Raw genomic sequence first — 23,868 nt, 5'->3', positions numbered from 1 at the left:
CTGAAAAAGAGAAGATTTGGGGTGACCTCATTGTGGCCTTGCAGTCCCTGAAGGAGCTGCAGGAGAGATGGAGAGAGACCTGGAGTGTAGGACAAGGAGCAGTGGCTTTAACTGCCAGAGGGCAGGGTTAGAGGGGTTTTGGGAAGGAATTCCTCCCTGTAAGGGTGGTAGGTTATTAGAGTGGATTTCCCAGAAAATGCCTCATCCCTGGCAGTGCCCAAGGTCAGGTTGGTCAGGCCTTGGAGCAACCTGGGATAGTAGGAGGCATCCCTGCCATGGCAGGAGAGGGAATGTGATGAGGTTTAAGGCTGCCTCTGACCCAAACCATTCCATGATTCCATGACAATTCTATGACCCTTTAAACCCTGCCTCCTTGTGAAACAAGATGAATCCAGACTTCAGTTAAAACAGAAATGACCCAAACTTTATTGAAGGTTTTGTCATTAGCAGACCTGTTAAGAAAGCAGAATATTTTACACCTCAAGAATCATTAAGATCTAATTCTCTTGAGAATACAGTACAAATAAAAGCTAATAATAATAAAAAAGGGCCTCCTCCTCTCCCCATTCAAGATTTTATTATTTGTAAAATAAATGAAGTCAAGTTAAAAAAAATCTTCTGATCTTCAAGACTGGCAATCGGAAAGTGTCACTGATTCCAGAGATTTTTGCAATGCAGCACAATTTCACAACTGTAAGGAAAAGATTTATGGCAGCTTGATAAAAGTAGGATTTCAGAGTTGTCAAAAGGCCTTAATAATCTGTAGTTTAAAATGATGATGAAGAACTCCAAGTAAAAAAAGAAATGACAACAAAACAAAAACAACTCCACTTCAAATGTGTGTGAAATGCAGAAATAATGCCCTGCAGGCTGCTCCAAAGTGTTCACTTGTCTTTTGCAGAGACCTGGCAGCCAGCACAGCTCCTGGGATAGCACTGAAATACACATGGTCCAGCAACGGGCACCATTCCAGTTGTGCAGGGACTCCTCAACTGATCACAGGTTTGAGACAGAAATTCACATTGCACTCCATTTAGGATGCTTTAGTTGTTGGACACTACACACAGAAATGCTTTTATTATTTAAAAAAAAAACCCAGTTGTGCCCTTTCCATGTATTAAAGTGCATTAAGTGACCATTTTAAAGCAGGCCAGAAAGTCCCTTTGAAGTTGGTCCCTAAGCACTGCAGTAGCATTTGGAGTGGTACGGGTGGTGTGTTCCAGAGGCCCTGTCCCACACCAGCACGGCAAGCACAGTGGAATTCCATAAATTGTTAGTGAAATACCTATTGAAGCTCCAAGGGATAAGACAGTAGAGAAACAGCTCTGTTCTCATGCTGGGGACAGACACTACCTGCTGAAGCTGTCCCACAGCCAGACACTTGTTCCATGCACCTAAAGAATCTGCAGGCTTCCAGAGTTTTCTAGCTGAGATAATTTGCATGTAGATTCCCTTAATGCTGATGTGCAGTGCAGCATCACTTCATCCAGGAGAGCTGTTTGTTAAAGCTAAAAATATCCATTTCAAAAGGCCCAGCACCTTGCAGCAAGTTTTCTAGTAAAAGGCCAATTTATTCATCGTCATCATCATCTTCATAGTAGCGATTCCTTTTGATCTGTTCTTCCACAGATAGATCTTCCATGTCTTCACCCTCCCAAAAACCAACGTCTTGGGATTTGCGATTCTGGTTTGGAGATGGCTCCTTAGCGGTCACAGCATTGGCTAAGCTGGAATGTTTAGGAGAATTTGGTTCAAGAAGTTCTTCCTTTGGAATTTCTTGCTCCTCTGTAGCGTGTTCTTCCTCATCTGTTTCTGCATTCATCTGGCCATTCTCTACAATGTTATGCTCTGCTGCTTTGATACCAGACAATTCCCATTCTTCCTCCACATTTTTCTCCCCCGAGTTCTGGATGTTCCTATGCTCAACCTTCTTTCCCTTTTGCTTTTTCTCTATGACAACCTCTCTCTCCAGTTCCTCACTCCTTTTCAATGTGTCTTTCTCTTCCTTGGAAGGAGACGGTGAATTCTCTGGTTTATGGCCTTTAACAGATACTGTTCTAAATGAGGCTGCAACTGTAAAGGGGCGACTTCGCTCCTTCAGCGAGGAAGATCTTCTTAACTTTTTGAGATCCAGATCCACATCCTCCTGCACATCAGGCTTGGAAATCTCTTCTTCTGGAGGCCACTTGGGTTTGAGTACTTTGATGCCCTCATCTAAGGCACTTCCTTGGATACTTTGGTCAGACGGAGGTGGCCAGGCAATCCTGAGCTTTTTTGTTTCTGCTGGTCTTTCTTCCCTTTCAGGCACAGCTGAAGCTTTTGCTTCCATACTTGCTGCCAGAACTCCCACTTTTGCAATCGGGGCATCCTCTACTCCTGGGCTTTGTGGAGCGTCTGGTGAATTCACACCATGGATGGTTTTCTCCGGGGATTCTTCACATTCAGTTTTACCTGCCCACAATTCCTTATGCTGCTTGTGTCCAAAACCCTCATCATAATTGCCTTTGGACTTGAAGAGCTGATTGAAGTGAGGCTTGCAATAGATGTTCCCACGCAGAGAGGCGTACGTACCGAGGCTGTTCAGGAAACACAGATCAAACATTAGAGCTCAGGGCCACCAACACCAGCATCTGTTTCCGTTGTGTTACAGAAGAGATTCAATTTCAGTCTTCCACATGTTCAAAAAACAAGCTTACAGCCCTCAGTGTTTGTATGGCTCTAAGAATTCTTTACAAAGCTGGACATTCTATTTTTCCTGAGGTAAAATTACATTAAGAGGTTAAAGAGTTTAAAAATGGCATCAAGTGCACCAGGCACTGGCAGAAGTAGGCCTGTGTTACCTCTCCTACACAAATCACTGGATTATGGTGACTTCCAGCTCAGCTAGGAGCAGCACCTTCCTCAGCTGTGACAGGAAAATTCACTTCCCAGAGAGCAGCCAAGGGAGCAGTGCACATACCTGAGCTTGCTGTTGCAATAGGAACAGCGGAAGCAGCTGATGTGAAACACCTGCTGGTTGGCAAAGAGCCTTTCCATGGGGTACACAGTCTTCTGACACCCAACACAGGTTTCCTTCATTGGCAACTGGAATTTCTACAGGGGAAGAGAAAGTTTGTTAACTGGAAAGCACATCAACCGCTGGGGACTTGGCGTGGGCTCATGCACAGCTTCCTGAACTCTCAAGAACTGCAGAGTTCACTTTCTCTAATTATGGTGCAGCAGGGTCTGGGCAGTAAGAAGATACAACAGGCCCACGGGATTGCTGTGGCTTGACAGGGAACCAAGATTTCACCCCAGTGAATCCCACAGCTGAAGCATCACATGCTGAGCAATGGCTGAGAAAGAACAATGAGAGCACTTAAACGGAGCCTGTTCCCCAAAGCTGTCTCATCCTTTCCTGCAACCTGTTTTTATTGATAGGAGAATGATGAAGCATTCCAGTTGATTACAGTCAGCACGAGACTTACCAAAATAATAAAAAAGTGCAGAAAAAGAGAATCTTGAAATGGTTTGGGTTGGAAAGGACCTTGAAGATCATCTAGTTCCAATCCCCTGCCATGGTCAGGGACACTGTCCACCAGAAGAGTTGAAACAGCCTCAAAAGGTACAGGGTGGGAGAGGAAAGGCAGGAAACAGGCTGCCCAATGGTTTGAAATGTTCCATTTTTGTTAAATCTTTTCTCTCAAAGAGGAGGAAATAGTCTCAGCACCAATACAACAGCAGGAAACACTCCTGGCTTCACTTGTAAACAATTCCAGCTCTATTCCAACAAAACCCCACTAAGGTTCCAGGACTCAGAGCTCCCCCCCAAACTTGCTCAAGATTCAAAGTGAGCAGAACTTTGAGGTTAAACAGCTAAAATTCTTATGTGCTTACTGAATTTCCTGCGGGTTTAGTGCAAGGATAAACTTGAGCACTGAGGAGTCGAGTGTCACTGCTGTGCAGCAATGATCACAGGTTTTTTTTCAGACAGCATCAAGGAAGCAAGAACATTGCCCACAAGAAAAGGTCAGTGGATGCCATTTACTTCTTGAAATCTATTAACACTGGCCAATGGGGAGGACACTTTACAGGATAAATTAAATAACACAACATTGGCATTTTGAGGCTGCATGTTGATTACAAGTGATTTAGCAGCCCAGCCTCCACTCCAGGGTATGCTCAGACATACTTATAAGTGTGGCTTTTCCTTGGCAAAGAATTACCTCCTACAAACTTACAAAAAGATTTACGGAAAAATCTGATGGCTAAAGAAAAACAGGAAGGTCACAGGAAAACATAATCACAGAAATTTATTTATAACAGTCTAGAAACAATGGTTAGGAATGAAAGTTCCAGCATGTAAGGATAGATTGCTGAAGATGGAGCCAGCTCAAGTCACTTTGTCACAACCTTAAAGTTTGCTGCCAGTTTAATTCCATTTTAATATGTATTTCAGGATTTCCAGGCATCATTTGAAGTTACAGTAGATTAAAGTTTTGATGATAACAGCTTCACTAACAAAATTTAGAATTCCTTTTGAAAAAGAATCCAGTTTCTAGGTGCTGCCAAAATGCTGCATCTTGAGTCACTAAACAAAATCTCAAGAGAATGAGATTTACTGATGCAAAGAAAAATCTAATCACCCGTGCTTGCCACATGGAGCAAGGCAGTAAAAATTTGCTTGCCCATCAAAACGTTTTTTCCCTAAAGCTTGGTTTTGCATGAGGGCATTTTGCATGAGTGCTGGCACGTGCTTCTGCAATCACATCCCCATCCAAGGAGAGGGACTTACTTGCATACAATGAGCCCTATGTCTGTGGAGAGGCGTTTTGGGCTGTGAAGAGACAGAAATTCCTTTCCAGGATACTACAAATAGGAGCTACAGGAGGAAGATGAGGCCCAATAATTATAAAAAGGACTTGAGAGAAAGCTGAGAGTTGAGCTCACATTAGGAGGGAAGCAGAAGGCAGGAGGAGAGGTTAGGAGCCAAGAACAGGAGACAGAGCTGGAAGAGACAAATAGGAACCTTGCATGAATAAAGAGAAGCTTCTATCTCACGCAGTGCAGCATCTAAAGCAGTAACCGGGCAAAAGGCTAAAGTAGTTTTGATAATATCAAGAGAGAGCAGAGAGCACCAGGAAATGCAGCTTTTGTGTCACAGACTAGGATCAGACAACTCTCACTGGCAGCTCAAATTTCCCATACTGGCATTCCTCCCTTGCACACTGGGAAGCCAGATCTCCCCAGTCTCTGAGCCCAGGGCTGTTGCTCCCAAAGACGGGGAAAATAACAAAAGCCCAGTTGTTTCCTTAGGAGGGAGCCAGGAAGTGTGTGGCAGCCTAGGGAATCAGCATCCCAACCCCAGACAACACACGTGATGGGCAAGTACAGCCTGACCAAAATGTCCACTGCTGCCATTTGTTATCTAATCAGATTAGCAAATACATCCCTGAACCAAAGTTCTCCATCTGCTTTATCGCTCCCTAAGGAAGCTGTAACATCTAAGACTCATTACTCAGAAAGCCAAACCTGATTTTTATAGTCAGGCACCACAGTGCCCTCACTATAGAGTTACAACCAGTTGCAGTTACCTTGGGAACATCTGGAAGAGGAGCAAAGCCAAGTCCCAGCTTGCTAAAGGCTCTGAAGGTCAGTACCAGGACCTCAGAGCCCATCTCCAGGAGCACAGACAAGCCCTGAGACCATCCCCTGCCTGAGCCCCTCTGCCACACTGCACTGTCACAGGGGTATAACAGAGACAAGCAAATCCCACCCAGTCTCTGGAAAAAACCTGACTGCTTTGAGATGCTTTTCCACCCTGAATTAAAGTGCCCTCACAATCGCACTCTGATGAGGAAGGAGCAGGTGTTGATCCAGTTCCTGCCAGACCTTTATGCTTAAGCACATTCAGGCTTTTCAGTATTAAACAGAGCCATCAGTTGGTTTTACCCTTCACCAGGTTTGAGGCTGAAGAGCTGCGTTACCTTCACAGCTTTCGGTGGGGAGGCCTCTGTCTGCCCAGCTGCTTTAGCACCAAGGTTCTGCTGCTTTGAGCTGACAGGTTTCTGAGCTTCTGCCTCGCTCTCCGACGGTCCAGCTGAGGGAGAAAAGGCAATTACAATGGCTTTAAACTGTGGGCAGCTTATGCTCACCAGACCCATCAGAGTCCCAGTTCCAGTTAAATTGTGAGGGAGCTACACTTCCAAGTGTTCAATCAGGGCAAAAGGAGTTATAATGTCTTAAAATTACAGCTGCAAATGAGCTTCTAAACATGAAAGACATTCTTATAAAGTCTGTGCTAGGCACAGGACAGATTTTTAGTACAATACAGTTAATTAATCATTTGATAGGGCTCACCATGGCCATCCTCCAGCAGACCAGCGTGCAAAGACAAGCTGTTCTCACCTACAGAAACCTGCAAGAGAAAATGAGACAATGCGAACCTCTGACCTTCTGAGATCTGAACAGTCATGGCCCCACGAAGGCACCAGGCAGTTTGAGCACTGAGACAGAGAGAGACTTGAGGAGCTCAGGAAAGGAGTGTTTTTAAGGCACAAAAGGGTCCAACTGAGTGTCAAGAGAGTCCTTGCTACAAGGCAGACACCCTCACAGGCTTCACACATACAAACATCAGATTTTGTTTCCTTGTACACCTTTATTAACCCTCAGAAATCTTGGTTGATTTGCTGAGATTCCTCCCAGGCTTTCTCACTTACAAATCCCTTGACCCCAAACAGCAAATTTACTGGAAATCTCACGGGTCCCTCCAACATTTGACCAATCTCTGACATTCAGACATTCAGCAGAGATTGTGCTCTTCGGGGAAAAAAAAAAAAATTAAAAAAATTAAAAACAACACCTGAATTTAAAAAAAAGCTTTCGTTGAACCATAAGCCTGTTCCAAAGTTGGGACAAGCATGCCAGATCTTCCTTGTTCATCCTCCTCCAGAAACAAATTAGTAATTAAAATAAAAATTAATAACTAGAGGAATTGGGTCTAAACCAGTTTCAAATACTACACAGAATCATAGCATTGTTTAGTATGGAAAAGATCATCAAATGCAACCATGAACAAAACCTGCTACAGATAAAGGTCTTGATGCATAACTCTTTATTAAACATGGCACTATTGCTATTAAATAGTTTTAAGTAGCTACACTGAGGAACTAAAGTACTGTAACAAGATTAACTGCAAATCATCACTAATTCACCTTAATGATTGAAAAGTCCATTGCAAGCAACTGAAATTTGTAAATTAACGAGGTAATGAGGAGACAAGCTACATGTATGAACATCCTCTGGTCTGCTGAAAGCCGAACTGGACCCCAGTGTCCTGGGCAGAGCATGAATGTGTTCTGAGGCTGCTGAAGTCACACACGTCTGGCTACTGAATGTGCCATGGGTGCAGTGTGAAAAATGACAGAGTGAAGTGTCTTTTGCTTCCTTTTTGCCAGAGGATTCCCATTTCTGACACTGACGACAAGCAGCTTTAATTAGGCTCATTTCCAAGTTCACCACGTCCCTTCCAAAGGACAATCCTGGCTCCCAAACAATGCTCTATTCAGGTTCTCATTGCACCTGGACACCTCAACAAGTAACTCTGCAATTACAGCTGAATACAAGGAATTTTATTCAAATCTTCCATTCATGACAGGGAGATATTATGATTTAACAGGTGCTCTTTTAATTAACTCACCTTGGAGCAGGAAGCAGCCTCGACCAGTCAGACACGAAGCTGCTCAGCTGTCTCTGAGGAACAGCTGAAAGCAAAGATTTGGCCCCTTGCCCAAGGAAGGCTGAAAAGCTCTAAAAGCCCTCCTGGCATTAAGCTGCCACGTGTTCAGCCTGGATGGAATACACAGTACCCCAATTATTATTCAGCTACTTTTATCCCGTCTGCTGTCCCCAGTTCAGGGAACAAATGCTCAAGTCCAGTTTAGAGTCTCAATTTATAGCTGGAGCTCAAAACCAGGAACAAACCCAAATTGCCATTCTCAGTTACCCTAAAATTTAGCTACAAATGCAGAAGAAACAGTGACAGACTCCTTTGACTTGGGTCATACAAAGCTGCTCATGGGGTTTTTTTAATTGGTGTGGATTTTTTAGTTTATAAAAAACCAACCATAAAAAAAACCTACCAAGACAGAAAAGTTTTCTGGGAGAGTTTATCTCTAGACATTCTCTTCCACAGACACTTGTAATTCAGAGACAGTCTGAAAACAACAATTAAAAAAAACCCAGGAATCTTGCAGCATGTAACTAATCTGCATCAGCTGCTCATGTTCAATTCCCAGATGGCATGTGGAACATGGAACCAGTGTATCAGCTGTGCTTCCACAGCCAGTTCCACTTAAAATGAAGCTCTTGATCTCCACCAGCACAGACATCTTACCTTCTCCCCATCCTGACAGGAACTGGAGTCCTCAATTGGTGCCATATTCTCCTTCTGCCCAGATTTGTAATTCTTGAGTTCACTCTCACTGGCTTGAATCTCACTCTACAGGACAAAGCACTGGAAAGGTGACAGGTTCTTTTCCCCTAAGAAAATATTTTCTTTCTATTTTTCTTGAAATGTTTTTAAAACTGTTTTTCTAGTATGTGGAGTGATAATTGAAGGAGGGGCCAGAAGAATGTACAGACACTTGTTAAGTGACATATTCTAGTGAGGGAACAGGATTAGGCTGTAGGATTTTACTGTGCTCTAAGGAAGTAATGCCAGTGCTTTCCTGAGCAACCCTTTTCTTCCAAATTCCTGTTTAAAATCAACTCCTAAGTATTCCCTGCTCAATGCACATCTTCCTTTTAAAGAAAGGAGGTTAACTTTTCACTTGGAATGACAAGTATTTCCAGGCAAGCACTGCCTGAAGTACAGTGTAATTGCTAAATACAATATGACATAAAAGCAAATCCCACATTTGCTTCAATTCTAGTCAAAACCCTGACTCTGTTTTCCTGAGATTTTTATTCTTGATAGACTGACTGAAGACTTTCACAGAAGGATCTTTCAGACTTTAAAACCAATAAAATCCAGTGAAACCTCGTGTTTCTTTCATTGCCCCAGGACACAAGACCATTGGAAGCCTCGTGCTTTTCACAAGGCCTCTTCTCTGTGACATGAAAGAAGAAGAGCCACATGCCAACACAGCATCTCCCTGCACTGGGAAACAAATCTCCACAAAACCAACCACATCCAAGAGGTTCATACCAAATGTTGGAATTTTAATGCTTAGATCTCTGTATCTGCTGTCCAGCACCTTTCCCTCCCCTTCCAACTCACAGAACTGATTGTTCCTCATCCTTACCCAAACCAAGTGTCCATCAGGTTTAATCCAGGCTTTATTACACCACAATGCCCTAAAATAGTTGTTGCCAAGAGATTCTGGCTTTCCTTTGTAGCCCAGGTGTGAGAAGAGCAGCACTTAGACCACATTTCCATAGCAAAAAAGCCCTGGTTGCTTTGCCAGCAGGGAAGGAGAAGATCTCAAGGAACAGTGGCACTGCAAACACTGGCCTCAGGAACCCCTGTCTGCTCCATCTCACCGCCCTAGTCCACATGCAGGTCAAACTGGGAAGAGATTGTCCCCAAATGGGGCATCCTGAGAGCATCAGGCTGGACTGACACTAAACCAAGAGCATTGGGGGGCTGCAAACAGGAGCCTCTGGAGAAATGGCAAATCTCTTGCCATCAGGACAGAATTTAGTTACTCAGCCACCACTCTGAGTCCCAAACTGGAAAAAGCATCAGGAAATGAGACCAGGCAAAGCACAGGGGGCAGAAATGGGCAATTAGGTTAATCAGATTTGTTGCAGTGGCTGCAAGGACTTTCCATTCATGCAGGGAAGGTTTCACTGACCCTTCTCCCACAGCTGGGGAATCTGACCCATGTGAAGTTGAAATTCAGGAATCATTTGAGCTCAGAAGAAGCCCTTGGCTCTCCAGAGAGACTCCTGGAAAGCAGGCTCTCCTCTGAGGGAGAACCAGCACTTCGGGCTTTCATTTCCAGGGCAAGTTTCCCTACTTAAAAAGGCCTTTCCTCTTCAAATCTATTGCTCTAGTTAATAAAGGTAATACTTGAGCAATATAAGTTCCCATCATTCAGCAAAAGTATCAGAAACTTCCAGCAAATGTACCTAAGCAGTTTTTAACAAAAGCTGAGACTCCTAAAACCTCCTCAGCTGTAACACTTCATTAATTGTTCAGCTCCTGGTCAAATATTTGCAAAACAGACAGAGGTTCATTCACTGCAAGAGTCTAATTTGATCCAGAGAGTGGTGAGAAATCCTAAAAGGAGGTAAAAAGTGAGGAAAACTGACTGGAGATCCCAAAGCTGCAGGCCAAGAGATCCAAGTTCTGAGCACGGTGTGACACAAAGTCACTTCATCTCACTGTGCCTCAGTTTCCCACAGCTTAGAGCTGCTGGACAACAGAATTGAGTTTTCTTTTTTAAACAAAAAGAACAAATGTGTAGAGAGCTACAGACACTCAAAGTAAAAGAATGTCAACTATGCTTCAGAAGGACCTCAGTCAGGGTGCCAGCGATTAATTAATTGGAAAATTTTCATTATTCTAGGAAGATGCAAGTATACTTATTTCTTCTTGAAGTATGTAGAGGCAACTCTTCATCAGAAATTACTCCTATGGGCAGAGAGTTATTTTTCAAACAGAATGGCATTACCAGCAGCCTGCTTTCCGTAAGATCTTTCCAGTCTCAGACTGGGACAAAAATTCACTTCCACACAAACCAAGACTTACCATGGGAATGATGCCTGAGGAGCTGCCCTGCTTGGACACAGCTGCCTGGTACTTGGCCAGCCTGTCCTTTATGGATGTCTCTGATAAACGGGGCATGTCCAGGTTCTTCCTAGTCTCTGCCTTGTCTGGGCTGAGTCCTGGACTGGTCTCCACAAGATACCCTGGTAAAAAAAAGCCAAACATGAAGGAACATTGACTGTTCACTGCTTCCTAAATTACCCTGACTATTAAAACTAGTTCTCGGATTGAGACACAGGAAAGAATGGGCTGTATTCCTTAATTTGTTGGTTATTCCCTGTGCTTTCATTTCCCGTGCTTAAGAGTGGAATGGTTTAAAACTCACAGCAAGGCTTAACTAATTAAACGGGATGCTGATGGGCTTCCTTCCATTTTGGAAAGGCAAAAGTTACTCCATAAAATCCTTGAGATTGGAAAAGCCCTCCAAGACCAGGAGTCCAACTCTGACTGATCCCCACCTGGTCACCCAGACCAGAGCACCGAGCACCACATCCAGCTATTCCTCGGACACCTCCAGGGAAATATTTCTCTTGTATTGTATAAAGTAGATTTACCTGTTAAACAGAACCCAAACCCACCCAACCCCCCCGAGTTTCCTGACCTGCTGTGCTGTAGCTCCTCTCTCCTTGGGCAGCGTCGCAGTCCTCCAAGGAGAGGCTGTTCTCCGAAATCCTCCTGCCCGCAGCCGCCCTCCGCGGCTCCCGGGGGCCCTGCTGGGGACAGACCCTCCCATCAGCTGCCTGGACACACAGGGATTGCTCTGGGTAATCCCTTCAGAGGCACAGGTGTCACTAGCAAATCTGCTTTACTGGAATAAACAAGTCTAGCAGGTAACATCTTATTTAACCAATATAAAGTTTGATCACAGAGTACCTGACCCTCTGTCACCTGGGAAACACTTTCTTGAAGAGGTCAGTTGGTGACCTTTGGAAGTTCTCTTGGTTTAAAAGGACCACAAAGATCAGATTTTTAGGTCATTCCCACTACATATACAAAACTTCAGTCTAGATTTTTGCATTTCATGCAATTTCTGTTGAAGCCAACAGTCACTGACAGTCACTGTCATTGTATGAAGATTTAAAATCAGAAAAAGGATGCAAGGAATCGCTTATCCAAAATCTGCATTCATTTTCAGCCACGGAAAAAGGAATTAATAGTATTACAATAAAAGTTATCTAGAGTTATTTGTTTTGATTTGGATAGTTCATGCAGTCGGTACTAAATAATTCCCTAATTAGATCTGATAAGGCTGAAGCTTAAGCAGGAGTGTTAGAGATAAATATTCTCAGATCTCCAGGATAATCACTCTCTGCTGTAGAGCTGGACAGGGTGTCCTGGTAGCACCACACAGATGCTCCGGCTGCCTCAATCAGATTTTATTCTTATTTGTTGAGACCAACTCTCCAAATCTAAATCTCAACAAAAGAAAGCACAAAAAGAAATTTCCGCAGCTTTGGTAGAAGTTGTTGAGCACAGTTAAACTGGACTCCATCAAGGCAGGATGTATGCACAGCTGAAAGTCAGCCTATAAATCCTAGAAGGTGCTGGACCTTTGTTCTCTCTCTAGGAAGAGTTAAATAACAGTTGGAAATTCAGATTGAGGCTAATGTAGAGAAAAAGGCAGGTTTGGCAAGATGCTCCAACCACACATTCCCCCTCAGTTCCAAAGACTTTCTTATTTGCTGGTCACTAAACTGAAGGAAATTCCAAAGTTTTATTTTTGCAGAACTGCAGTGTAAGATAATCACTATGAAAAATCGGGCTGGTTTCCATACAAACAGCAACTGCACCAGGAAAGGAAAATGCAGCTGGAAAACCTCATTTTCCATTAGCACGGGAAATAGTTTCTATTTCTGTGGTTTAAGACTTTGGTAACTTTTCTTACTGGAAAAGTGCTTTAGCTCTGACAAGTCTTGTGCTGACCAATAGGCTCAGGTCTGGGAGTGCCTGCACACTTGTAAAGACTTGCAGGTCCCTCATTCCATGAAAACTATTCTTAGATGATTATTCAGTCAATGTCCCCTTTAACATCACCCCAAGCCCATGAGTCTGGGGTTCTTGCAGCTCAGAAATTTGGGGTCCAAAGGTTCATCAAGAAAAGTTCAATCAGCAGAAGCAGATAAAGTGCTCCAATGCCACCACTGCAGAGCCCTGCCCGCTCCTCCTCCTGCCCTCTGCCACCCCGCATCTGCAGGTGTTACAGCTTCACCTGAAGAGCTCTTCTATGGGTGAGCTGCAGAACACAGAGTAAAAATCCCAACAACCAGAATACAAAAGTTTTAGAGCTCAGGGATAGTTCAGTAAACCTACAAATATTCAGTAAATCCATAAATATCCTATAAACTTGTGAAGGTTCTATATCAACAGTTTTATCTTGAAGAAAAAAAAAAAAGAGTAAAAGGAAATGAAATGTTTAACAGAGAAGATGAGGGACTTTCCACATTACAGCTGATGGACTGACCAACTGCAGGGAATCAGCAGGATCATGGCTCATGGAAGCTAAGACCTCTCACATGGAAGAAGCCCCCTTTGGGATTTGTCACTCTGTGGCTGGGCCATAATTCCCAGGGCACAGCTTCTGCTGCTTTGGAAAGGAGACAAAATATTCCTCATGTGTGGAAAGCCCCAAGTTCTCAGACTTGGGCAAGTGCAGAAGCACTGTGAGCACAGGTAAAGCTTTGCCTGGGGCACAGAGTTGGGCAAAAAACCAAATCAAAGTTACACCTATTTCATTACAAACCACCTGTGTCAGACATGACCCTGCCACTAGGTCACCTACACACCACAGCCAGGTTTTACCTTAAAGGAAAAACACAAACCAGCCCAGAGACAACTTTTTCAGAAATGTTGCAGATCTGATCCTCCTCCCCCCTGGGTGTGCTTTCACTATCACTTACAGAAAGAATCCTTTGAACATCAGGTCTTTTATCAGTTCCAGTCTTTGCTTAGTGCTGAACCAATCCAGGCTGCCGTGCCTGCCCCTAATGGGATTAGAGCAGTTTGTTTCCATGAAAATGCAATAAAAGATCTGCCTCCTATCTATTGCAAAGACAGAGCAAGATCTAAGTGAATGAATGAATCAATGATGAGATTTTACTTATAATCCTGAAAATAAGAGTAGGTTTGTTTAAAGGGGGAGATAGAATCAGGAAATCCAGGCTCTGACCTGGATCTCTGCCCCAGCCCTGCCCAGCAACCATGGAAGTCGATTTATCAGCACTGCCACGAGCCTCCAGCCATGGTGCTGCTTAGTTCACACACAGGTTCTGCTAGCAAAGCTCTGACAGCACCAACATATCAAGTCTTCAGTAAAGTCCAAGGAAACTACCATCTCTCAGCTGATTTTACAGTTGGACTCAATGACAGAAAGGAATTTTCCATCAAAACGGTTCCATGAAGCCTTGCTCAGGAAGAAGCACAGGAATTAAATGGGAGAGGCAACTGCAGAGCTGCAGTGCTGTGTAGCTCCCACCTCACTGAGCCACACCTGGGTCCTCACAGCACCCAGCTCCCTTCTGTGCACTGACCCAATCCTCCCATCACAGATCAATTCCCAGAACGAGGAATGGAATTCCAAACATGCCCCCTTCTCCCCCACATCTGGACTTCAGAACACTCCTTTACCGTTCTACTGTAACAGATTAACTTGGAATAGGGATTTTGAACTGAACCTGAGCAGTTTTGTGCCTCCTGGGTGGTGTTTACTGGCTCTAGTTGGTTTTCAACAGTGTTTGAATTGCTAAACTTGACAAACTATCAGTTTCAGATTCACTCAGCTCCAAAACAATTTATTCCCCAGGCTGAGATAAAGTTACACGAAGCCCATCTGCAGAATTCCTGGAGTAATTCTGAGTGATTAATCCTACAGCAAGAGTTCAGGGAAGGTCTGTCATGGGCAGCTCTCATACCATCACAAAGACTCCAAAAATTCAAGTTATGAAATGACTTCACACAGACCCAAAATTCCCTTTAACACCGAGTTACTCCTCTGAGCCCTAAATTGTTACATATTGAAACAACTTTTGTCCAAAATGTGTTTTAGCCAATACTTCAAGAAAACCAGTCGCAGTAGAACAAAGCCAGGAGGAGAGGAAACTATGAGAAAACTGGAAAATCCACCAGCATCGAGGCCTCGGGACTGTGTTGCAAGTCCCCAGCATATGCAACTCATTTTGGAGTTAAGCAATTCCCCCCGGGAGACGCCGGCTGCAGTCCACATGCGGGATCAGATTTCATGAGCAGTTGGAAGAAAAATGCGAGCCCTGAGCATTTGCAAGTCAAAACTAGTGAGGGCAGGAGCTGCTCTGGCCATCTCGGCTTCGTTTTCCCTCTGTGAGATTTCTTTTTTCGATAAGAAACATTTTGTAAGACACAATAATGAGGGAAGAGCAAGGAAAGGATGGGAGTATTTCACTACATGCGTGTGTGTGAGTTTGTGCTACTCATACTGATACAGATATCAAAAACTCTCAGTGCTTCATCTTGACTGCAACAGTCCTGATTGCGGAGCTCAAACTCCCTTGCTTTTCATATATTAAAAAATACATACATACCTACATATGCATTTTACACAATTCACATTTTCATACCTCACTGTAATCTTCACACGAGACACAAACAATCCCTACTTACTTTACAAAACAATAAATTCCATACTTATTTTCCCCTCTTCCACTGAACCCTATCAAAAGCAAATTCACTTTACTCCAACGAGCAATCACAAGCTGCCACAACTCCGAGCACCACGCACATACTTGCGTGGCTCGAGTAAGTTACTAACAGCACGATGTTCTGTTTTCACTAAAACAATTAACACAATATTTGCAGAGTCAATAGCTGGAGCCACTCCCTCCCGGGATTTTCCTGATGCCGCGAAGGCAGGAGCTTTAGTTTCTCCGAGACTGGGAGGGACAGATCCTTACCTTGGGCTGAGGCGCTTCACCCTTCTCGAACATCATCTTGAGCTTGGTCAGGGGAACGTTGTACTTCTCGATCCTGCCCGGAGACTCCGACCTCTCGCTGCCTTCGGGCTTTTCCATTTCACGGGGCTCTCTCACACAGTTTTCCATGGTGCCACCCTCCCGGGAGTGGCTGTGGGGCTCTGCGCTGTCACCAGCGGGACACTGCGGCCGGCCAGGGGCAGCTCCGGCCCCCGCGGATGGCGAAGGGGCGCGGCCGGTCCCGACCTTGTGCCTCACCTCAGCGCAGCTGTCCCGGACCGCTTCCTTCCCAGACTCCGCTCCCAGCACCGGCTTCTCCCACTTCTTCTTCAGCACGCTCAGATTCCCCCTCGTAAAGTGAGCGGGCAGGTTTTCTGCGTTCTGCAAAGAACAAGGAGTTAATTGCAGCTCTCCAAAGCACTTCCTTTCCATGCAGGAGGAAGCTCAGCACCGATCCCCGCTCCCGGCCAGCTGTGAACAGTTACAGCTGTGCCACATGGAGAAAGCATCCAGGATAGGGAAGGAAGGAGGGGGGAGAAGAGAAAAGTCAGGAGTAAGGCAGGAAGTGAGCAAACAGGAATGGCCTTATAAGGCAAAAGGGAGTCAAACCCCAGGAGTTAAATGCCACACAAAAGACCCGAATCCACATATGAAGGAAATGGGACTCAAATCCTCATAAGGAGGGTCTCCAGTCCCAGAGCAGGGAAACGGGAGCACAAGCGGCCATAGGAGATGGCTGCTGTGCCAAAGGCTGCAGTGTCTTCAGAAGACAACGCTACCAGGCCTTCGAAAAAGCTTCAAATTAGCTCTCAGAAACCCCCAAATCCTTGGAGTTACCTGTTTCTGCTCTCAGATAACAGCAACACTTCAGTTTCCAGAGACCTGCTCAGGATTTTACAGCACGCAGCCAAAGCATAAACCAAGCACCCACAACAAATATCCCTCTGCTCCAGTTTAAAAATAACCAGTAACTTGCTGGGATTTTTGTTCTGTTTCACTCAACCCCTTGAAAGCACCACTGGGGACACACACAGGCGTCACTGGCACTGCCTCACCCCCAGGGGAACACCCGGAGCTGCATCATCCCATCCAGCTGCTCCCAGCAGTTCCCTCTCCCCAGAGCAACAGCCCAGCCCGTGTTTGAGCCATTCCAACCCAATACCTGCCACCATTGCATGTTTCCTGTCTCTCCCTTACGGAGACCACTCCAAACTCATTGCAAGTGGAGCAGGGCTGCCAGGCTTACAGGAATTAACCAGCATTAGTGGCTATATTGGGATTTAAGTCTCTCACCCTATTACTCTTCTGGTCACATTTTGAACGCTGCTTTGCAAATTGACTTGAATCTACTTACACTTCAAAAAAAAAATCAGTGTGTTTGCTGACTGTATTGAAAAGAAAGTATTAGAATTGTAAGGAAAGTGTTGTAATGGAACAGAAATATTGAGAATTGTGTGACAGGTTTCTGTGGGAACACCTCCAGAATCCCAGCACACTTCCCAACACAAGTCCCTCCTGCTTGAGACTTGCCTGTTCCCTGATCACAGGAAGATTGACAGACACAAGCACAAGCACTGAAGAAAATTTAAGACTGAAAAGTAATTTTTAGAATGCTTATTTTATCCCACCTACATCTCAAACAGTGGCTCCCCAAGCATTAGAGAAATCAAGGCAGCAACATTCCTAAAGATCCTGAAAATACTGGCAGTGCTTTAAAATTAAATTACCCTGAGGACCAGGACAAAGCCCTGCAACCTTTGTCATCCAAGGTTCCCCGACCTCTGAACACCGGCGTGCAATGGAGGTTACAAGAGGGAATGTGGGGCTGTTACAGAGCCAAAAAGGTTGGTGCTGCCTCATCCAGGGGCATTTGCAGCCCTGGAAGTCCCTTCAGAGAAGATCCTACAGCTCTCAAGGACACATGTTGGATTTCACGGAGGCTTGGAGGCTCCTTTTAAGCACTTTTAAATTTAGTTAAGAAAGGAAGAGGCACCACACAAGTGCCTCCAGCTAAGAACAGGAGGTGGGTATTCCTGGCTTGTGGTTAACTCATTTTGCCTTTTGCTTAGGAGAGAATTGGTGATTCAACACAGCTTTGGGCAAGAAACTTCACTTCCTTTCCCTTCCTCTACACTGGGAAAAAGCACGGGGCATGAAGCAAAAGCAAAGGCTATGTCTAAGCCAGGTTTTCTGTAGGACACATAGCAGCAATTTTGATATTCCAAAAATCAGCTGTCACAGCAACATTTGTGCAGGTGATCCATCCTGATTTCAGGCTGTGCTTATTCCCAAGGAAACAAACATACAAAACACTTACACTTCTCTTCTTCTCAGCAGTGGCTTCTTCAGCAGCTTTCTGATACCTTTGAGAGAGTGAAAAACAAACAAACCCCAAGTTTTAACCAGAATACTGAATGCTCCTGAAGACAGCTGAGATTTTTCTTCCCCCACCCCCTGAATCGACTAAAACGAAAGGCTGGACAAACAGCAGCAAGTAACACAAAGCCAAGTGACAGACACATTTTCAGTCACCCAGTTTACAATAATAACACCCATTAATACTTTTCATTCCCTAAGCACTCTGATTCCCAAATAGAGACAGTTTACCTTGGAATAGCTGTATTGTTTCTGCCACCCAGCTGTCTGCTGTGCCCCCTTGCAGGAATAATTCAGCTCTTTATATAGCAGCTGCTGAACCAGAACAAATTCCAGCTTGGCACATGCCGAAAATCTCCCCAAGTGCCAGAGGATTTTACTCTGTGGGCTGGGAACTGCCCCCATTCAGCATTTGCCTCCTGGGCAGCTGAGCCATCACAGCCCTCTGGAGATAAGCCACCCTGGATCATGAATCAAAGTCCTTTAAGGAGCTGTAGGAAACTCCCAGCAATCTGCACTCCTCTGGGTGTGAGTCCCTCCACAGTCCTCACTGGCTACTATGCCTCACAAGGTGATTGCACTTGGCCTTTGAAATATGAAAATTAGTGACAAATTTTGCCATTTTAAGGAGAGTTCTGCCTTTCAGAGAGAAGGAACCACGCATCTGTTTGGGCAAAGGCTGTTTCTGTTTTCCTATATGTGGAATTCTGCTTTTGACACAGCAGTGAGTGTGTTACAGGCTGTTGCTCCTCTTTAATCTGTGCAAACACACTAACCCACATCTCTGCAGTATAAAGGGTCCAAATTTGAAGACAAGGGGCTGAGAAAGCGATGCTGGAAGAAGAGGGATCAATACTGGAAGAAGAAACAAAGAGGAACACAGATGAAAGTCAAGTAGCACCTGGAAAACAGATGATGACTGAGGAGTCCCAGCCCTTGCTCTGAGAGTCAGCCCAGCATGAGGCTCTTTTCTAATCTCTGTTGTTGCCTTTAGTGCCTCTGACCTGACAAAACTGATTATGTGGGGAGAAAAACGTTTTCACATACAAATATTTAATTAACAGGACTTAAATGTCACACTCCTCCCTGTGGGCATCAGGGTGGCCAAGCCAGAGAGCGGGACTGTGCTTTTCCAAGGCGATGACCCCACCTGTGTAGAGGGACACTACTTGATTAAGGAATAGCAGTTTGGATTACTTCCAGTAAGCCTTTTTCGAGGGATTATCAACATTTAGCAAGATGACCAGGTTCCGTAATCAAGCTTCAGCAAGTGAATAAATTACCTTAACAAGGTGGTGACAGCAAACAGCTTCTCCCTGGGCCAGAGCTCTACAGAAGAACTCTGGAGCTGTGGGTGTGAAAGGATCCCTCTCCTGCAGATTCCATAAAGTTTGCCTCGCTCAAGATCCAAATACTCCAAAAGTTTGTTACACTATTAAAGCAAGAGCCTCAGAGACTCAGTTCCCCAAATCCCATTGAAAACCCCAGCTGAAGCCTATATAATTCCTTAAGGAAAGAAGAGCTTTTCCAGGGAACGCATTGGTTATTACCACTCAGCTTTCTCAGGGCATACAAAATTTATGGTTTGAGTTTAACCTTTTATCCATATCTCAGAGAAAATAGGAGCTTAATATTCCTTTTCTGTCTAAGTCAGGAAAGGTTTAAGCTGGATATCAGGAAAAGGTTCTTCCCCCAGAGAGTGGTCAGGCACTGAAAAGGCTCCTCAGGGAATGGTCACAGTCCCGAGATTGCCAGAGCTCCAGGAACATTTGGGACAGCACTTTCAGGCACAGGGTGGGATTGTTGGGGTGTCTGTGCAGGGCACAGCAACTGTGAGAGCAGCAGTCCCTGCTCAAGGTGGCAGCTGTCACCTACACACACAGCTGGTGCTCCCCAGCCCCACAGCACTTACTTGGAGAACCTCTCTACGAGGGCTGAGGACTTGTTCTTGTTGACCAGGGAAAGCTCTTTTGCAGTGATTTTCAAAGACTGGGAGGTCCATTGCCTTCTACTGAACGGGGAAGGCTCCATCTTATCTCCCCAAATCCCTGCTCAGGAGGAAGGAACAGTGTCAGCAATAGGAACTGTGAGCAGAAAAGAAGTTCCACCAAGTGACTTGCTCCCGGCATCCCAGTGCCACCAATCCTAACCCCTCAGGATCTCGTCCATCAACTGACTTTAAAAAGGCAGCAGATAACAGTTATGATTTCCTCTGCAGATGCCACCGAGATGGTGCCCTGATAAAGCCATAGGCACAATGGGGAGCTGTGGACACAGAGCTGTGACCAGAGGATGCCAGAGTGACAGTCGTGTGTCACACACACAGAGGAGCTCCAGGAAGCCCCCAAGTGCCCTCGCTTGTTCCGGTTGCAAACCAAATGTGCTGGCATTTATGTAAGAGGGTTTGAGTTACGAAACTAAGAGGATGTAATTACTATACAAACATTTTTCATTCACTCTTGTGCTCACTCTCAGCACAGCAGCGTTTCCTCTGTGAGCTCAAACAAGTCTCGTGTTCATGGAGGCAGCTGTGCCCCTCCTGTCGCGGTAGTTACCATAATATCAGTTAAAATAGTATTAATTACCTAAAAAACAGCTCCAACCATCCCATCCTCCTGGAAATGGGAAGAGATTTTGTCCAGCTTTTCACCACAGAAGCCAACTAGACCGTGTCAGATTTATTTTTTACATAGTTTTCTTTTGTGGAGGAGGAACGGAGGGGAGATTAATTTAAAGAGTTCTCTGATAAGACAAAAATAAAGCCTGTAGGGAACGCCTTTCCTTTTTTCCTCTTTTATTTTATCCCTGCTCCCATGTCACACAATGCCTGTGGCAAGGGCGTGAACTGACCCAGCAATGCCAACTCCAGGCTGAGCTCTTCCTTGTATTTTCCATTAATTCCTTTAACGGATTTGCACAGTCACGGAACTCTGGATCCAGTGTGAGTCCAGGTCTGCCAGACAAACACCTTCAGACAAGGTGGCATTGACAGCCAATCGAAGGGAGGAAAGACAAGGTTTCTGAAATCCTCAAGGTACAGAATGCACCTGGCTCAGAAATGACAGATGTGGGATTCTGCAATACCTCAGTCCAGGGGAATTCAGGGGCACAGGCAGAGTCTGGCAGCTCCCAGTGCTGGAATGGGAGCCCTGGGAACAGAAAAGCCTCTCCAGTGCTGTTCCCTGTCTGGAACAGGTGGCAGGTGAACACATCTCTGCACTGGGAGATGCAGTCAGGAAGAATGGGCCTCTCTCACACATTCCATAATTCCCCTGATGTCCTGGAGAGAACAGCACACCATGACACGACAGGTTTTATCAGAACAATGATTTTGGCGACGTTTTCAAACATGCAGGTTGAACTATCGCTGCAGACAAGTGACGCTGGGTTTGTGGGGATGTTGAAACAACAGAAACCACTTATCAATGTTGCTTTTCCAGGTGCAGCTACCTGCAGCCTCAGCCTCTGAAAGGCACACAGAGCCCCTTCCAACCAGCAAGAGAAACCCAAACTGGGGTTACTTTCTGAGATTCCTCCCTTTTTGAACACTTTCTGTATCCCAAGTCCCTGTAAATCTCCATCCAGGCTGCACTGACAGTGCTCTGCATTTGACTGGCCTTTGACAACAGCACAAATCACCATCCACAAAGACAAAGGATCTCATTTCCACCTTCTCCTTTTAAAAAAAGTCATATTGCATACACAAATAAACCCAGTATTTCTGTGATGCAGAATGTAGCCTCCACTCTCCATGCCCAGGAGCCTCAGAATACACACAGAGATTACAGATAGAATGTACTGCTGGAAAATCCCACAGAAAGAATTCTGTCCGTGTTAAAGACCAATGCTGAATGAGCCGTGTCATGCCACAGTTTGAACTTTGTTTTATGACTAATCTTGAGCCAAAGGGAGCTCACCTGAGGCCCTGCTGCAGTTTAAATGGCCTTTCACAGAGCAGAGTCAGCTGTGGCCAGGAAACAGGAGCGGGGCAGTCATCAGAGCTCCCCTGGCACATGGAACAGGTGCTCATTGACACACGGAAGGAACAGATCAGTAAAACAAAAAACAAAACTGAATGTAATTGTTCAGAAAATAACCCCAGTTTGGATGCCTGAGCATCCCACTGCATCTCCAGCCAGCCCTGTTCAGGGCTGCATCTTCTCCCTATTGAGTTCTTCTGTTTCCCTGCCATTCTCCATCAAAGGCACAGGTACACCGAGTTAATCTGGCCTGTTTAGGCTAAAATCTCTTTATTAAGTCAGAAGCTGCGACTGGGACGTTCAGCTGGAAAGAGAAGCAGCCTATCTGGAATCTCAGTCACTAGAAATGATATGAAACAGAACTGACATGCCTTGAAACTTGTATTCCCACATTTTTATGCCATTCCACATTCTTAGCACTTTCTCATTCATTTACAGTTTTGGCATGTTCAGGTATCTCTGGGCTTTCTTCACTGCTCTGAGTAGTTTAGTCAGAGAAATTTCAGAAAACATATATTAAGGCTTAAACAAGACTGTGAATGTTTTGCCTGCTGCAATGGAAGCAGGTTCTGTGGAAGGCAGCACAGAGACCAGAGAAGATGGAGACAGGGATGCCAGAGGTGTGCCAGATGTTAGGGAAGGACTGTGATTGAGCCACAATCCAGCACATCAAATCTACCCACAAGTTTAACAGCAGAACATAAATCCCTCTGCCTGGAAAGATCCTAAAAGGAAAACTGACTACTGCCTGCCCAAGTTGCAGTGGCCTATTCATTACAAGCGGCCACAGGAACGGGCCCCCCGCGGGCACCACGCTCCAGCCCCGGGCACGAACCGCCGAGAGCCGGAGGCTGCGGGGGGCGCGGCGCCCCGAGCCCCCGGCCAGCCCTGCCCTGAGCCCCGCCGCGGGCCGGGCACGGGGAGGGACGGCCGGATCGGGGCTCGGACTCACCCGCGGCGGGTCCGGCTCCGAGTGGCTCCAGGGTCGGGGGGAGGTCCCGGGGCTCCCAACCCCCGCCCCGCGCTCTTATCCCGGCCGCACCGGGGAGAGAGGTCCCACCGCACCTGTCCCGGCCCAACCGGCGGGTCCCGGCACACCTGTCCCGGCCCAGCCGGCAGATCCTACCGCACCTGTGCGTCGTCTTCCCGCCCCGCCCCACGTACCTGTCCCGGCGGAACTCGGGAGATCCCAGCGCACCTGTCACAGATGAAACAACGGGTCCCAACGCACCTGTCCCGGCCGAACCGGCGACTGCACCTCCGCGCCCGCGGCAGCGACGGGCAGCGGCTCCGGCCACGCCCCGGCCACGCCCCCGGCCCCACCGGCCCTTGCCCCGACCGCGCGGCCACGCCCTCGGCCACGCCCAGGGCCCTCGGGACACGCCCCTGGCCTGGCTCTGTCCCCCTGGGCTTGGGTCTGTCCCCTTGGGCTTGGGTCTGTCCCCTGGCCTGGGCTCTGTCCCCCTGGGCTTGGGTCTGTCCCCTTGGGCTTGGGTCTGTCCCCTGGCCTGGGCTCTGTCCCCCTGGGCTTGGGTCTGTCCCCCTGGCCTGGCTCTGTCCTGTCCCCTTGGGCCTGGCTCTGTCCCCTTGGGCCTGGCTCTGTGCCCCTGGGCCTGGCTCTGTCCCCCTGGCCTGGCTCTGTCCCCCTGGGCTGGGCTCTGTCCCCCTGGGCCTGGCTCTGTCCCCCTGGGCCTGGCTCTGTCCTGTCCCCTTGGGCTTGGCTCTGTGCCCCTGGGCTTGGGTCTGTCCCCCTGGGCCGGGCTCTGTCCCCCCCTCGCCTCTGGCCGCAGGTGCTCCCCAAACCCGGCAAAGTGAGAGT

The 23,868-nt window shown here is 46.3% G+C and overlaps 1 protein-coding gene across 5 annotated transcripts; it reads right to left on the bottom strand.

Annotated features, from left to right (window-relative positions):
- Nucleotides 1-402: 402 nt before the first annotated feature.
- LIMA1 (LIM domain and actin binding 1) lies at nt 403-23,359 on the bottom strand. 5 transcript variants are annotated; one of them, XM_059871964.1, is made up of 12 exons: nt 23,214-23,323; nt 21,987-22,075; nt 19,982-20,117; nt 18,011-18,056; nt 15,676-16,074; nt 11,355-11,466; nt 10,736-10,896; nt 8,375-8,479; nt 6,340-6,397; nt 5,967-6,079; nt 2,960-3,093; nt 403-2,576 (listed from the first exon to the last, which is right to left on the bottom strand). In XM_059871964.1, the coding sequence occupies exons 3-12, from the start codon at nt 20,098-20,100 to the stop codon at nt 1,571-1,573; spliced, it is 2,253 nt and encodes a 750-aa protein (XP_059727947.1). In that variant the 5' UTR covers nt 20,101-20,117; nt 21,987-22,075; nt 23,214-23,323; the 3' UTR covers nt 403-1,570. The 5 variants fall into 5 exon arrangements, with proteins under 5 accessions (XP_059727947.1, XP_059727946.1, XP_059727948.1 ...); XM_059871963.1 differs by lacking the exon at nt 21,987-22,075 and having other exon boundaries at nt 23,214-23,359; XM_059871965.1 differs by lacking the exon at nt 21,987-22,075 and having other exon boundaries at nt 11,355-11,463; nt 23,214-23,359.
- Nucleotides 23,360-23,868: the final 509 nt, after the last annotated feature.

This window comes from Haemorhous mexicanus, chromosome 33 (genome assembly GCF_027477595.1).
Source record: "Haemorhous mexicanus isolate bHaeMex1 chromosome 33, bHaeMex1.pri, whole genome shotgun sequence".
NCBI lineage: Eukaryota > Metazoa > Chordata > Aves > Passeriformes > Fringillidae > Haemorhous > Haemorhous mexicanus.
The sequence above is the reverse complement of the archived record's forward strand: the minus strand, read 5'-3'. Positions and strand labels throughout refer to the sequence as shown.